The following is a 17,141-nucleotide window of genomic DNA, read 5'->3' as shown; positions in this document are numbered from 1 at the left end:
TGTGTGTGTGTGTGTGTGTGTGTGTGTGTGTGTGTGTATCCTCCTGAACTAGGAATTTTCTCTTTCTAGTGAATCTTGTCTGGAAGTTTTCAAATGTCCTCTATACCTTCAATGTCTCCCTCTGTACTGGATCATTCCATCAACCAGCAAACAGAGAAACTCCTGACTCTGTCCACAGAGGCACACGCTTACCTCATCTTCATACCCACTGCCATCTGCTCACCCGACAAATGATCCAGCATCCGAGTTCCCTTCACACCTAAACTTGTCAAGGTAGCTGCCCCACACAAACACTGTCCCTGATGTCACTGCCTCCATGTCTGCCACCTCTACAGCTCACCAAGCTGTCTTTCCTTAGTGTTACCCACAACTACAGACAGATCCTTTTAAACTTTTTAGTCCACTTGCTGTCTCTCCTTCCTTCCTACAGTTTTTGACCTTGTATTCACTTCTCCCTCTTGCTGACTGGCTTCTTCTCCTATACCAAATGGGTAAGTGTTGGACTTCCCGTGATCCAAAGCCCAATTCTCACATTTCTTAGAAACTCATACCCAAGTCAATTTATGTCTTCCCATTAAATTATCTGAGTTTTATTACTTGCTCTTGGAATTGGTAACTGCAGTTAACATCTCTGAACACAGAAAGTGGCACTTAGAAGCACAAGGCGTGGGCCTGTGTACCTGAGGCTTTCTACAGAGATCTCTGGCCAGACCAGGTGGGAGGGTTCAAGTGAAGGAGAAAGGGCCTGAGCAGGGAAGGGGAATTGTCTTCGCTGCCTCCACTGCAGTTGCTGCCTCTGCTGCTGCTATTACTGTTGTTGCTTTGAAACACCGCACTAGCTGTGATGTGCTGAGGCAGCCAGCCCAGAGTGAGCTGGTGGAAGGCTGACTAGTCAGGGAGGAGGTATAGGGGAGCTTCTGCTGGCCTTTCAGGAGAGCAGTTCTCTTCCCTGGTGGTGGTGTTACAGCTCTTATGACAGAAGCTCTCAGATGATGGAGTAATTCTCACACACCTTTATTCCTTCTGCATAGGATTCTTATATACAGTTTTGAAGTGGGTTGGAGTCTGGCAGTAGGTACTTCCTATTGGCTTGGTCTGAGAGGTTAGGGATGCCTCATTTACATGTGGTAGGGCTTGGGGTGTTGTCCCTATGTGACTGATGACCATAGTTCTGTCTAGGGAAGGGGGAGCAGTTGCAGGGGGGCGGGGGCACAGCAGTTACGTGACAGGGGCCTGGTACCTGGAGCAGGCAAAGCTCTTACTGTCCCTTCAGGGTCTCTAGGGCTTCTAGTCTTAGCTCAACCTTACCAGGCTTCTCATGGTACACTGCCCTACAACAAGGCACCTCAAATATGTGATCGCTTATAGTAGTCTTCCCATGTTAACTAAAAACCGCTTCTCACCAGTAAGGGCTAGCACCAAACCACCCAGGGGCTCAAGCTCCAATCCACGGTGCTCCCTTTAATATGCCTCCTTGTTCATGACTAGTGGTTGGACTATCACAGTTTCAACATCCAGAATGAATCTGAAATCCACCTACTTTTCTCCACTCTGCCAACACCTTGATGTGAGTCACTGTTAGGTCTTCTCTGGACAATTTCCACATCTCCTTATTAGAATTTCAGTTTTCTGTAAACTCCCCCACCCTAAAACTCTCAAGCCTTCCTGCTGACTTTTCAAAAGGTAAGAATTCATTGGCCCCATCTCCGGAGTCCTGGGTGACTTGCCCATGCCTAGTCTTCCTGTCTTGCCTTGGGCCGCTCGGCCCTTGTGCTGGTGCAGTATGTCTTTCGGGTCTCTGAACACACAGTTTCTTTATGCCCAAATGCCTTTACATGTCACATTTTCCCTGTTTCTTATGGGCATTATGACTAATTTTTCAGGTTTTCATTCAAACATCACCTCCTTAGAGAGAAGGTGTTTCATCCACCGACTTATGGATACAGTTCTGTTTCTGTCTCTGTATTCATTAAAATGTGTAGTTCTATTTGTGTCTGTTTGTTTACTTATCTTTCTTTTCCCTTCGACTGAACTCTTAGAGGTAGTGCCTAGCCCTGTTATAGGCACCAATTCATATCTAGTACAGGGAGAAATGCTGGGCCCCTCATATCCCTGCAGCAGGCCTGCGTCCCATCCAAAATTGTTCATGGCACTCCCAGCCTCTGGTGCTCTTTCCCTATACTCATAGAAATGTCCACTGAACAAGCAAATGACTATATGGATGCTCACATTTTAAAAAACTCACAGATTTTCACAACTTCTGTGCTTGCTGACGTTTTCTCCTTCAGCTTAGTTCTTCATCATCATCATCATCATCATGGATAGACTAAGGAAGACATAGAAGTCTGGTGAGCTTGACTTTGACAGTGTGTCCTTTTCGTTTTAACTGCCCTTGTCTGTCTGGCATGGGACTGGCTTCTTAAATTTTCACTTCTATCCCAAGGGCATATGCTGTGAGTGCTGCTGCTGCTGCTCTAGTGGAGGTGGCTGAGGTGACCGAGGTGGCCGAGGTGGCTGCTGCAGCTGCCTGTATTGCTGTTTCTGCTTCCATCTCTTCTAGTGTGTCACCTTACCACTTGCGTCTGCTTCAACCACATTGACTTTCTCTTCATTTTCTGCAACCACTGGTGAACTTTCACAGTTTTTACCCAGTGCTGTCAGCAGCGGCAAGAGCCTTCACAGATATTTCTTTCCCATTGCTACTAAGGAGCCAGTGTGAGCATGGCAGTGTTGCCAGCCTCAGAACCTTCATGCTAGGTAGAGAATCATTTGGTACCAGTGGTGCCATCCATGAAAACCAAAGTTTGCCTGAGTTCTTCAGAGCCCTTAGCAGCAAAAAAATATCATGTAGAGAACAAATCTCTCTCCCCTCTATCATGCAGCCTGTTAGCTGAGTACCAAAGCTTCCTATCTTCGACTTGTCCTATCTATAATATCTTAGAGGTTTTCAAATTGGTTTTCGTGACCTTAAGAAATGGATGTCAAAGCCCAAAATAGTTATACAATATTTTAATTATTTTTGTCTTCAAGTGTTGTTGCATATGAAAACAATAAGATCCACATATTGTATCTATATTCTGTAGAGTGGTCATCTTAGGACCAGTACTCCACCGTGAGAATAAACATGTCCAGTTTATCAACACAGACACAGTTACACTAGGAAATAGTATGCAAAGTTTAGGGGAAGTTGTGAAAGGGTGGGGTAAATATTGGATCTTCCCACAGACATGTGAAATAAGCACGAGCAATTTGTGAAGATTTCAAGTGACTGTCACCCTCACCCTCTATGGATCTCCTCTTTCTGTGTATCAGATATCGGCCACTAGTCAAGGCTATATGCTTTTAAGCAGAATTGTAACAATGAGAATTTTTTTTAGTGTTAAGATCTCAAAAAGAGGCCGGGCGGTGGTGGCACATGCCTTTAATCCCAGCACTTGGGAGGCAGAGACAGGAGGGTTTCTGAGTTCGAAGCCAGCCTGGTCTACAGAGTGAGTTCCAGGACAGCCAGGGCTACACAGAGAAACCCTGTCTCGAAAAAAAAAAATCTCAAAAAGACCTTTTAACCTTTAAAAATGGCCAACATGAAAAACATAGTCAGGTAGACTTTAGAAAGCCTAGTCATTGTCTTCCTGGTTTGTTTTGTTTTGTTTGACTATTTTCACACAAAGACATGTGCACTCCAAAATTGGGCTAAGAGACCAACCCAAGCTCTTGACACCACAAGGTATTCTGACTCTTCCTCCGACTCTGCCCTACCCCACTTCAGCACAAACACACAGCTGAAATGTTTGAAAGACTCCTTCAGATGAATCTCTTCCAGAAGGCTATTCTTTTAAACAACCTCCCACTCACCCTTATGCTTGCCCCTCACTGCCCCTGTCTTATTAGGGTTTCTCTTGCTTCAGCAAAACACTATGACCAAAAATGAAGTTGAAGAGGAAAGGGTTTATTCAGCTCACATACTTCTACAGTACTGTTCATCATTAGAGGACATCAGGGCAGGAACTCAAATAGGGCAGGATTCTGGAGGTAGGTTGGTGCAAAGACCATAAAGGAGTACTTCTTACTAGCTTGTTTCCCCTGCCTTGCTTGCTCAGCCTGCTTTCTTGTAGAAGCCAGGATCGCCAGCCCAGGGATGGCACCACACACAATGGGCTGGGCCCTCCACCTTCAATTGCCAATTAAGAAGATACCTTACATCCAGATCCTATGGAGACATTTTATCAATTGAGGGTCCTTTCCTTCAGATAACTCTAGTTTGTGTTAAGCTGATATAAGACTAGCCAGCACAGCCACAAACCCCCATAGATGTTCCCACCACAACTTCAGTTCAATCTGGAATCTCCACTGTCCTAACTCCAGCAATGAGCAAATGACAAATAATAATGGAAATGCATCAAATAAAGGATTGGTTTCATGGAGTGAATTAGAGAATTAAGTTGCCTGACTTTGGGGAAACCTTCGCTTGTTCACAAGATGACTTGGAGGGTAAGAATGTGCTTTCTCCTTTCAGATGACAGAAGAAAAAACAAAGTCAGAAAAGGACAAAGGAAAAGGGAAGTCTCCAAAGGAGAAGAAGGCCACCAATGCCAAGGCTGGGAAGGGAAAGAGCAAGGACCAGCCTGAGGCCACTGTAGCAGTGAGGAAGACCACACAGTTAAAACGGAGGGGAGAAGAAGACGAAATCAAATCCTACATCGGTCAGTGTGTACATTGTCTTCCACCTCTTGCTTTATAGACCAGAACAGGGCTGAAAGAGTCACCTCTATAATTACACCCTATCATCCCTAGCCTTTTTATTATAAAGCCACAAAAAACTCACGCTCGGTGGCACTCAGATTGAAGAAATATTTCTGTTTGCAATCCATGTATGGTTTTAGCAATTTTTTTTTATTATTGTCTTGATGAGAATGTAATGGAAAGTCAGCTGTAATCATAGGCAAACTGAAAGTGAGCCAGCAAGATAGCTCCTGAGTAAAGATGCTTGCTCTCAGTCTTGACCACCATCCCCAGGCTTCTCATGGTGGAAGGAGAGAACCAACTGCCACAAGTTATCCCCTGACCTCCTCAGGTGCGTTATGGCACACACATGCATGACTGTGTATGCACATGTGCATGCATGCACTCGAGTGCACACACACATACTCACACAAAGATGAGTTAGTGGAATAAAAGCTGAGTCACGTGAGAAATGAAATCTAATTATTTGAGAGGCATATGTAGCTCATAGCTTCTTCTTTTTAAACTATCCAGCATATTCGTATGTATTTATTTATTTACATTCCCATTGCTGTTCCCCTTCCCTGACCCACTCCACAAAGTTCCTTCCCCCACCCCTCCCCTTCTCTTCTGAGAGAGTGGGGCCTCCCCTGGGTATCCCCCTATCCTATCACATCAAGTCTCTGTAGGGTTAGGCTTGTCCTCTCGCACTGCCGACAAACTAGGCAGACCTATGTATCAGGGTGGGGAAGGGGGGCCAGTCTAACCCACGAAAGAGCACAGCTTCTTGACTCTACTTTTCTCACAATCATTCTGTCTTCAGCAGACCAAACAGAACTTCGTTCTGTCTTAAATGACTGATGACAAAAATGGGTCATCTTCGGGAGTTACTTGTGATTCACTGCTGCTTTTCTCCAAGTCTAGACAGAACTACCTGTTACTATCTTTGTTTTATTTGTTTGTTATTTGCAATCAGTAGACTTGATTCTTAATTTCTTTCAACACTTTTGATCTTTACTGTGTCTAAATTAAGTAAGAGAGACTGACTTTTTTATTTTGCATCTTTTATCAGTTCATCCCTCTCATGTACCTCTACTCTAAACATAATATGCCCAGAAACAATGACTCTGTGCTCTCCATAGTAGATACCAATGCTGATCAATTTCGTGATTGGGAAGAAATAATTACATGAAATTAAAATGTGAGCATCTGTTGTATGGCATGTACATTGGCCTTACTGAGCGGCACTGTAAAAGTTCTTATGCAGGGTCTGCTCTAAAGCAGGACAATTACTCTCACACCAGATTCACTCTCACACCGGAACATGGTAGTCTAAGAGATCCTCATGTTTTAATACTCATAAGAAGCATTACCAGGAAAAAGAGAGGAGAGAACTACTTTTTAAAGTATATACTGTGTATGTCTTAAAATGGAATGCAGTATAGCTGCTTTACCATTGATGCACAGTGTTCTCGCTACCCCGACATGAATTCATTCAGTGCTATGCTACAGAGCACATCCACAGTATTTCCTTATCCTGTAAACACCTCTACTTATAAAGTACCAGAAAGCTGCAGCTACTTGTAACTCGGGAGTCAAGCCAGATGTTGCTGAAACAAGATTAGAATCAAAGGGAACTACTTACAGGTTAAAACTCTGACAAAAGCCCAGGCACCATTTTCCATGGCCACAGACTCCATGTGTGTTGGCCCTCCTAATATGTCTATGTCTCGTTTGCCAACATGATTTAATATTTTGTAAAATGGCCACAGTCTCTTTACTGGAAGAGCAATAATGAAAAACAGTCAATAGGCCTGCATTCCAGCCAACTGCCTGGGTCTTGGCAAGCCAGAGAGATTACGAACGCATGCATAATTGAGTATTACCATTGATTTGCCTGGGGACAACCTGTTCTACCTAACAATGATAGCTGACCTTCTTTATGGTATTTCCAACAGATGATGAGCCAGACGATGGTGCCCAACATTACATTATTGTTGTGGGCTTCAACAATCCTCAGCTATTGGCCATTATGACTGAGCTTGGCATTCCTATAACCAGTGTGATTAAAATATCTTCAGAGAATTATGAACCTCTGAAGACACACCTGGCAGCAGCGAGGCAGCAGCAGGAAGCTGCCCTTCAGCCAGAAGGTATGCAGTTGGCTATAGAGCTTACAGAGACCATCAATATTGCCCTTGCCCCTCAAGTACAAATGCAATCTGCTATCGGAAACATGGTTATAAAACATGCATGTTATTAAATCCTTTCAAGACTGATTTGCTATTTATTCTGCCTATATCAGCCAAGAGCTATAAATTTGGCAAATTAAAATCATACTCTGTGCTTGTATCCCTGTGTAGTCACAGAAAACATAGACTGCAGGTCAGAAGACATGGAAACTCAACTATTACTTCTCAGTCTTTTAGCTGAGAGCAAATGCGGTTCCACAACTATATTTTTCAGGAACTTTGGCCTGTAATGTTTAGCCAAAGCCTGGGCAAGATAAATATTTGTTAAGATTCTTTTCTTTCAAATGGAATAGTCGCCAAATAGATTAGATAAGATCACACAGTTGGATTAGTGTGTGTGTGTGTGTGTGTGTGTGTGTGTTAATGGGGAACAGAGGATGGTGTTGGACCATTTGGAACTGGAGTTACATGGGTGCTAGGAACCAAACTCAGGTCTTCTGGAGTAATGGCAAGTGCTCTCAACTGCTGAGTTACCTGTCCAGTTGGGTTTTACATGTTAGCAATTCTATACATATTACTAATGCTTTGTGATAAAAGTCAGAGAAAACATTGCATGTTCCAGGTTTAAACTGGGAAATTAATGAGATGAAACCCCAGCCATTTTGAGCATTGGGGTCTTTATCTCATGGAACTGTGCTAGTTTACTTCTATGGGAAAGAAACAGAAAACTACTGTGCCCTTCAAGTAACAGCACTGAGAATCAGTGCCAATCTGTGATTCCAGGAGCCAAGTTATTCTTACTATATGTGTTAATTTTCATGTTATCATCAATATTTTCACCATGCCTTTTAACTTACACAGTCAAATATCGATTTCCTTCTATCTTTCCCCAAAGTTAGAAATCACAACAACTGATAATAATATTAATAATTGCCATTTATGGGTGCATAATTTGGGGTCTGAGCTCAACGCTAAGAGCTCTAAACATATTGATTTATATAGTTTTCACCACATTCCAAGGAAGTATATATTTTAATTAAAAAAATATTTTCATAAAATACGTTTTGTGAGTTTTCCCTCCTCTAATCCCTTAATGATCTTCGTACCTCCCCATCTACCCAGATTATTGTCCTTTACTACTCTCTTCAAAGGAAAACAAAAAACCACAAAATACACACACAGAAACTCAACAAAAAAAAAGCAGTAATCAAAATCTTGCTTTTATAGTAAGAGACCAATAAGACAAAAAGTCACCCTCCCCCGAATGTAAAATGAAACAAAAAGTCTACAAAACTACCATTGAAATAGTTTTGTGTCGGCCAACTACTCCTGAGTATGGCGTCTGTTATGAAATGTCAGTATACCTAGTAAGATGCAGTTGGAGAAAACTGGTTTTTCTTTTACCAGTTGGTATCAACTACAGATAACTTCTTGGTCTGGGTGAGGCCCAGTGTTCACATCCCCATTTCAATGCAGGGACTTTACCTGGCTTAAACCATTGCAGGCACTGTGCATGCTGCCACAGTCTCTGAGAGTTCATATTGCATCAGTCTCCTGTCAGGGAGACACTGCTTTCTTAAAGTTAACCTGTTACCTCTGCATAGATCTCTGGATCTTGAGGAAAGCTAGTTGATGAAACCATCTCATTCAATACCAAGTGATCTAAAGTTTCTCACTCTCTTCACATTGTCCAGTTGTGAGTCTCTGCACTAGTTCCTACCTACTACATGGCATTAATCTATGTGTATAGAAGAATGTCATTAGGAGTAATTTTATTGCTGTGTTCTCTTAGCAGAATAATAGTGTTACGTTTTCCCCTAGGCCCGTGGGATATATCTAGTCTTGGTTCCTGACCAGCTTAGCAGTGTCGTGTATAGACTCCACTTCATGGAATGGACCTTAGATCCAATCAGAAAGTGGTTGGTTGCTACCATAACACTCATGTCACTAGTGCACACATATATCTCACAGCCAGGTCACTGTTATGGGTCACAGGATTTGTCTGGGATGAAACTTCCATTTAGGCACCAGCTCAACTACTCATATTGGATGATGTATCTAAGTGTCCTCTGCAGCAGTACATTGTAGAGAGTAACCAATAGCATAGTCAATAGCTTATGATGTTCAATGGTTACCCTCTGGCCAACAACTAAGCAAGACATACTCCATCCTTGGCACTGAAGATGTTACCTGATGGTATAAGATATCCAGTTGGGGCATTGTCTCCTTGGTGAGTCTATTTGGATTCCTTTCATATACATATATATCTTAGGGAGTTTCTTCTGGAGTATGATTACAGATGGATTTTTCAAACAGCTTTTAATGTTGGTTGTCCCTCCCTGTATTCCTTCCTTTATATTTCTCTCCCATCCCCTCTCTATTTTATACTGCTAATCTAGTTTATCTATTGTTTCTACATTATATTCTTATTTCTCATTTCTTGAGAGACCCTGCCTTGCCCCAGTCCCTTACTAAATACCTAACCTCTGTGGTTATTCAGATTATAGCACAATTATCAAAGACTTAAAAGCTAAGATTCACATATAAGAGAAAATATACAATATTTGTCTTTTAGAATTTGAGTTATCTCACACAGAATGATTTTTTCTAGCTCCATCTATTTAGCTAAAAATTCCATAATTTCATTTTCTTAACAACTAATATTCTATTTTGTATATATACCACATTTTCAATATCCATTTATCTGTTAGTGGGCATCTAGGCTGTTTCAAATTCTGGCTATTATGAATAGAGCATCAGCAACATTGATGAGCAGAGTGTCTCTGCAGTGGGAGGTAAAGCCCTTTGTATCTATTCCCAAGAGTGACATAGCTGAATCTTGAGGTCTACCTATCACTAGCTTCCTGAAGAACTTCCACAGTGATTTACATAGCAACTATTCAAGTTTCACTCCACCAGTATCCTTAGTGTGTTCCTCGTTCCCTGCATCCTTACCAGCATATGCTATTTTTTTAACCAATCTTGGCCATTCTGACTGGTACAAGATAAAATCTCAAAGCAGTTTAATTTGCATTTCCCTAGGGCATAAGAATGTTAAGCATTTCTTTCAGTGTTTCTCAGCCATTTTTTGTTGTTTTTTTTTTTCTTTTAAGAACTTTCTGCTTAGTTCTGTGGACCATTTTTAAATTGGGTTATTTGTTTTCTGAATGTTCAGGGTTTCTTACTTGTTTTTTTGTTTGTTTGTTTTTGTTTTGTTTGTCTTTTCATTCTCTATATATTTTGGATACTAACCCTCTATCAATGGTACAATTAGTAAAGATCTTGTTTCATTCTGTAGGTTGTCATTTTTCTGAATGATGGCACCCTTTCACACAAAAGTTTTTCGGTTTATTGAGTCCACACATCTTGTTGTTAGTACTTGTGCTACTGGTGTCTTTTTCTTAAAAGCCTTTCCCGTGCTAATGAGTTCAAGACTATCTTCATTTTCTCTTCTATAAGATTTGGTATGTCTGCCCTTACACTGATGTCCTTGATCCATTTAGAGCTGGGTTTTTTTGTTTGTTTGGTTGTTGGTTGGTTTGGTTTTGTGTTGTTTTTGCAGTGTTATAAGTATGGATCAATTTGCATTCTTCTACGTATGGCCATTCAGTTTGACTAGTACCACTTGTTGAAGATGCTGTCTTTCCACTGTGTATTTCTAACTTCTTTGTCAAAAACCAGATTTCCACAGGTGTGTGAACTTATGTCTATGTCTTTTATTAGATTCAATTAATCAGCATGTCTATTTTTATGACAGTACTGTATGTTTTGGTTATTGTAACTCTGGAAGACAACTAAAAATCTGAATAGTATTGCTTCTGGCAGTATTGGTTGTTGTTGTTGTTGTTGTTGTTAAGTTGTTAGTAAGGATAATTTTAGCTACCCTGAAATATTTTGGGTTTCTATATGAAGTTGAGAAATGCTTTTTCAATTTCTGTAAAGAATTGTGCTAGAATTTTGATGGGGATTGAGTTGAATCTGAAGATTATTTTGATAGGATGGCCATTTTAGGTACATTAATCCTACCAATCCTTGAACATCTTTTAATCTTCTGATATCCTCTTCAATTTCATTCTTCTTAAGGTTTTTATTATACAAGTCTTTCACTAGCTTGGTTAAAGTTTTCCAAAGATGATATTTAAGCTATTGTAAAAGTTATTGTTTCCGGATTTCCTTTTCAAACCATTTGTTATTTGATCATAGGAATGCTGCTGATTTTTGTGTATTCATTTTGTATCTTGCTACTTTGATGAAGGTTTTTTATCAGCTTTGGAAGTTTCCTGATAGAATTTATAGGGTTGTTTATGTATAAAATTATGTCATCTGCAAAGAAAGAAACTTTGCCTTCTTTCTTTCTTGTTTTTATACCTTTGATCTCCTTCAGTTGTCTTATTGCTCTATCCAGGACTTCAACTACTGTATAAGATAGATACGGAGAGAATGGACATCCTTGTCTTATTCTTGATTTCAGTGGAACTGGGTTGAATCTCTACTTACATTGGCATTGACTATGAGCTTGCTGTTTGTTGCTTTTATTATGTTGAGATATGTCTTTTGTATCTCTCTAGGATGTTTATCATGAAATTGTACTAGATTTTGTCAAAGGCCTTTCTGTATCTAATTAGATGATCATGTAGTGTTTTTTTCCTTCATTCTGTTTGTGTGGTGGATTATATTTATTAATTCATGCACGTTAAACTATAACTATATCTCTAGGATGAAATCAGCTTGATCATGGTTCATAATCTTTTTAAAGTATTTGTTCTTAGGTTCAGTTTGAAAATATTTTATTGAGAATTTTGCACCTATGTTAATAAAGGGATATTGGCCTATACTTTTCTCTTTTTGATGAGTATTTTTGTAGTTTTGGTATCAGGGAAATAGTGGCCTTATTTTTAAAAAATGAGAAATGTTCCTTGTATTTCTATTTTGTGGAATAATTTGAAAGGTATTGGCATTAATTATTCTTTGAAGATATGGTAGAATTCTGTGGTGAATCTATAGGCTCTGGGATTTTTTGGGTTGGAAGACTGTAAATTACTGTCTACTACTACTTCACTGGGATGTTGTGAGTCTATTTGAATTTCTTATTTGCTTTTGATTTATCTTTGGTATGTTGTATATATCAAGAAAATCACTCATTTCTTTTAGTTTTTCTAGTTTGATAAAGTGTAGATTTCTTTAAGCCAATAGAAAGTCTTTATTAACTGACCACTGACTATACTGAGGTTTTTTGGATAATAGTGCAGCCCCAAGCCTTTCTCAAGGTGAGCTTCTAAGCGCGCGCACACACACACACACACACACACACACACACACACACAAACCCATATTCTGGGATGACATACTTCAGTTAACAAAAACAGTTAGCTAGAGCAGAACCACAGAAGCCAGAAAACAAAGCTAGTTAATTTAGAGACTTTCTCAGAACTATAGACTTTGATGGATTAAGTCTTCAGTTTTGGCAGGTGGTACTGTCTAGTTTTATAGCCAGAATTGTATTTTCATCATGGAGTCAGTTGTACTAAAGAAAATTTACCCACTGTTACTGTGTGAGAGTCAATATGTGATTTTAGCTATAGTTTCCTTTCTTTTATGAATTTGTATACCCTTGTGTTTGGTGCACAAATGTTTAGGATTGCAATCTCCTCTTAGTATATTTTTACTTTGATGAATGTGTAGTATCTTTCTCTACCTCTTGTGATTAATTGTGGTTTGAAGTATATTTTGTCAAATATTATAATGGTGACACCTCCTTGTTTCTTGAGTCTACTTGCTTAGAGCACATTTTCCCATCCTTTTATTCCACTGTGATGTCTATCCTTGCTGGCAAAGTATGTTTCTTAAATGCAGCAGAATAGATTCCATTTTATAATTTGGTCCATTAGACTGTGGCTTTTAATTGGGAAATTAAGACCATTAATGATGAGAGTTACCAATGAGCAGCATTATTATTTTGTTGTTATAGAGCTCCCTCCCTTTCATTTACTGTTGTGAGAGTACTCCTTGGGTCTTTTTATGTGTGGTTAACCTCTTCAGACTGAAGTGTTTTTTCTAGTGCCTTCTGCAGCACTGAGTTGGTAGACAGAAGTTGCTTTGAATTTGGTTTCATTGTAAAATGTTTGATAACTTTGCTGGGTATAGAAGTCTGAGTCTATCAGAGTTGGTCAAATACCCTTCCAGGCCCTTCCGGCCTTCAGAGTCTCTACTGAGAAACCATGTGTTATTCTAATGGATCTACACTTACATGTTACCTGGCATTTTTCCCTTGTAGCTTTCTTTGATGTATATATATAGTTAGTGTTTTAATTAGTATGGGTCATGGGAAATTTCTTTTCTGGTCATGTCTTTTGGTGTCCCATATATGCTTCTTATACTTTGATAACCATCTTCACCTTTAGACTGGGAAAGTTTTTTTTTTTATAATTTTGTTAAAAACATTTTTCTGTACCTTTTAACTAGGTTTTATCCTTCTTCTATCCCTATTATTCATAGATTTGTTCTTTTCATAGTGTTCTAGGTTTCTTGGATGTTTTATGCCTGAGTTCCTTTAGATCTAACATTTTCTTTGACTGAGGTATCTATTTCTTCTACCTTTTCATCTGAGATTCCTTCTCCAATGTCTTGCATTCTGCTGGTGAGGCTTACTTCTATGAATTTTGTGGAATGTCCTAAATTTTTCCTTCCCAGTCTTATTTCAGTTTGTTTGTTTTTTCAGTCATTCTTTCTTTGTTAAATCCACTTCCATGCCTGTAATTGTTTTCATTATTTCATTCAACTGTTTGTTTATGTTTTCACAGACTTCACTAAGGGATTTACCTATATCCTCTTTAAGATCTTTGAACATATTTCTAATAGCTATTTTCAAGTTTTTGTCTTGTTGCATTTCTTAGGACCTCCTGAAATAGGGTTATTGGATTCTGATGGAAGCATGTTGTCTTGGCTGTTCATGTTTGTGATTCTTCATTGGGGTAGACATCTGGAATTATGATATTCTTGGTGTTGATGTCTCATCTTTGTTGGTTGGGTGCTCCATTCTTTGGTTGCTGTTATCCTCTCTGGATTCTAGACAAGTGTGGTAGCTATGGGAAGTCCATAGTAGACAGTACTTCTGTAGCCCATGAGTAGTACAAATGAATGGATATGCCCTGAATGCAGGGCTGAGAAGTAATGAAGGAAAAGATCTGGGGCACCTGGAACTGTACCAAGAGACAGAGTCCACATAAAAAGGAAATGGGCTGGGAGGGGAGGCTCCTACAAATTGTCTATACTAGGACAAAGAACATACCTAGAAAGACATAGATGAAATGGTAGACGGACCCTGAGTCTACACCAAGAGGTGGAATCCACAGGGAATGGAGAATGGGCTGCTGAAGACAGGCTGCTGCAGTACTGAGAGTGATCATAATGGAGGACAAGAAGGAGAATAAATATCACCTACTAAGTCCTAGACTTGTGTGGCCACTCAAGGAAGTATGTCTTATTTTTTTCTGTTTTACCAAAAAATGACTTTTGAACTAGAGGCAACTATTAAGTCAGAAACTTGAGATTCAAACAAAGACCAGTGACTATTTCAAAAGATATACATTAAATAATGTATTACTGAAGCTGATGAGAAAATGCTGCATAAGTACCAGACATAGTCTTTATATAAGACAGTTTGTGTACTAGTAAATCAATATACAAATATGCTGTATGATAAAAATATACTGGCTCATATGTCTAATCCAGAACATGAGAGGCTGAGACAGGAAGAATGCCCATTGATTTGAGGTCATTTTCAGTTTCAGGCAAACCTAGGTTACAGTGAAACTCTGTCTCAAAAAAAAAAAAAAATATATATATATATAACAAAGTAATATTAGGCCTTTTACAATAGAATGATAGGTCATAATATTAGACCTAAATATTTAAATATAGATGTAAGAAACATAAACATTTTAGGTAAATTTTCAAGTCTAACTTTATGGAACTCTACTCTCAGTTGACAGTCAGGGGAGCAACTATCCAGAAAAATATACCTGCTGCAACATGACTGAAAGCTACCTAGAACATAAATTATTCATATTCCCTCTGACTATTGGACTGTGAGAAGTGGATCTACTTGAGTTTTTTGATGTTTATGCAGCAAGTACAAACATGGTGAAGGCATGATCTGTGGGAAGTCTGGTTCTATGCAATATCAGGACAATGGCATCTTGCGCATCCTCAGCATCCAAAATATGTGACCTTTTATCACAATCTCTCTGAGCCTCTACTGTGAGATGGACTCCGATGAGCTCATATAGCAACCCACTTTGATTTTATAGTTGTGTCTTCCCACTTCAAAACGTTCTCAAAGTTATGTTTCTGTATTTGCACTTTGCTTAATACTTTACAGACAACTCATCATATATACGACTCACTACATCAAGACAAAATGGGGAGAAATTCAATACCTTGATTTTATATTAAAACATTTTTGCTATTATTAGATATAGAAGCTGAAAAATTGAAAAGAGAAAATGGCATTAAGGAACTTGAGGTTTTCTGGAAGTACTTGGAACCAATCCTGAATAATGAGAAACTTGAAACGAATCTCTTTGATGTCGCTCGACTCGAGTACACTGCCAAGGCTACACATTTTCCTTCTGACTGGTCAGACAATGAGCAGATGGTGAGTCCATTGGTCAGCATGAGTGAGTGGTCCACTCACAGTCACTCATTCCACAGCTGTTCAGTAGCCACATAGCTTTTGTTGGGCTCTCTTGTCTTTGGGACAATGATGATGACAAGGGCCACTGTTGTATCATAGCCTGATTCTGTAGCTTTTAGTCTGTGGACTAATGATAATAAGATGTAGCAGATGCTGATTCTTTTATTTAATTGCAATTGGCTCTGGTTCATGCTTTGGTAATGATCTAAGTAACAATTAAAATGTGAATATGTATCACTATGGTGGTGGCAAATTTTACATCTTATTGTAGTACATGTTAATCCCTTGCGAGGTATACATTTCAGCATCAAGAGAGCTGAACTGACAGCAGAGCCTGTGGGGAGACTCCAGCCTCTGAGGGTTCTTCTGAAAGGATCTGAACAAAGCTGGATGGAGAGGATATACTTATAAAGAGACTACTTAGAGCTAAAGAGAGGAGAGGAGGAGAGGGGAGGAGAGGGGAGGGGAGGGGAGGGGAGGGGAGGGGAGAATAAGGAAGGAGAATAGGGAGGAGAAAGAACTGAGGAGAAAAGAAAAGAAAAAAATGAAAGGAGAAAGGGGAAAGAGGGATGAGAAAGTAATAAAGGTATTTGCTGTGAAATTGTGTCTCTTAGTAATATCAGAAGCTGCACCCATGAAGTCTCACTAAGATGAATGCCCAAATGTGAGCTGAACATGGACAACACCAGTGAACATACCAAACCAGACGAGGGAAAGCCCACGAGGCATCAACCCTACACAACAAGCCATAGGCAACCAATAAATGCTAGAGTTGGGTCAAGTGGTCTCCCCAGGGAAAGCACAGTGGTTGTCCAATGCCAAATGATCAGCCCTGAAAACGTCCTCACATTCCTATTTTGCCTTTCTCCTTCCTCCTTTCTACACCTGATGCAGAAAAGGATCTGCTTCCATCTGCCTTTTACTGGTGCTTTTTACATTGAGTCAATACAGTTCCCTATCCCAGAGATACTGTTTTTTCCAATGATGGAAGACTAAAAATGTTCCTTCTTCTTATGTCAAGGTGATATTTGTGGAAAATCTTTTTCCTTGGAATTCTAAATCCCCTCATCAAAGCCAGTGTTCTAGTTTTGGTAGGTGTTTTTCCCCCTTGTGCACATTATCTACAACATTTACAACTTAGAGCAACATTTTTTCCTATCATTTAAATCAAGATATGGCTATATACCTTCCAAGAATTGGGGTCTGGTGAGAATTCTCAGTCTCTAAAGTCCTTCTTGCACAAGCATAAGGACCCAAGTTTGGATCCCTAGCACCTACATAAAAATTGGAAGTGTCAGTACACACCTGTAATCCTGGCACCAGAGGGTCAGTGGTAGGAAGAACCCTAAAGGTCACCGGGCAGCCAGACAAGTCAATCAATGAGCTCCAGTGAGAGACCTCATCTAAAAAAAAAAAAAAAAAAAAAAAAGCTGAAAAGCACTTGACACCCAATGTTAACCTGTGGTCTCTCAACATCTGTGTGCATGTGAACACACACACACACGAGAGAGAGAGAGAGAGAGAGAGAGAGAGAG

General features: G+C 39.7%; 1 protein-coding gene across 1 annotated transcript in view; it reads left to right on the top strand.

Annotated features, from left to right (window-relative positions):
• Positions 1–17,141, top strand: part of Spag17 (sperm associated antigen 17) — a 215,576-nt gene that overhangs the window by 76,661 nt on the left and 121,774 nt on the right. Inside the window, exons 5-7 of the mRNA XM_028753003.1 lie at positions 4,514–4,700; positions 6,678–6,872; positions 15,386–15,567. Of these exons, the coding sequence (XP_028608836.1) occupies positions 4,514–4,700; positions 6,678–6,872; positions 15,386–15,567 (564 nt within the window). The remainder of the gene's footprint in view (positions 1–4,513; positions 4,701–6,677; positions 6,873–15,385; positions 15,568–17,141) is intronic.

This window comes from Grammomys surdaster, unplaced genomic scaffold, assembly GCF_004785775.1.
Source record: "Grammomys surdaster isolate TR1022 unplaced genomic scaffold, NIH_TR_1.0 125941, whole genome shotgun sequence".
NCBI classification, from domain to species: Eukaryota; Metazoa; Chordata; class Mammalia; order Rodentia; family Muridae; genus Grammomys; species Grammomys surdaster.
This window is presented reverse-complemented; position numbering and strand designations above follow the sequence as displayed.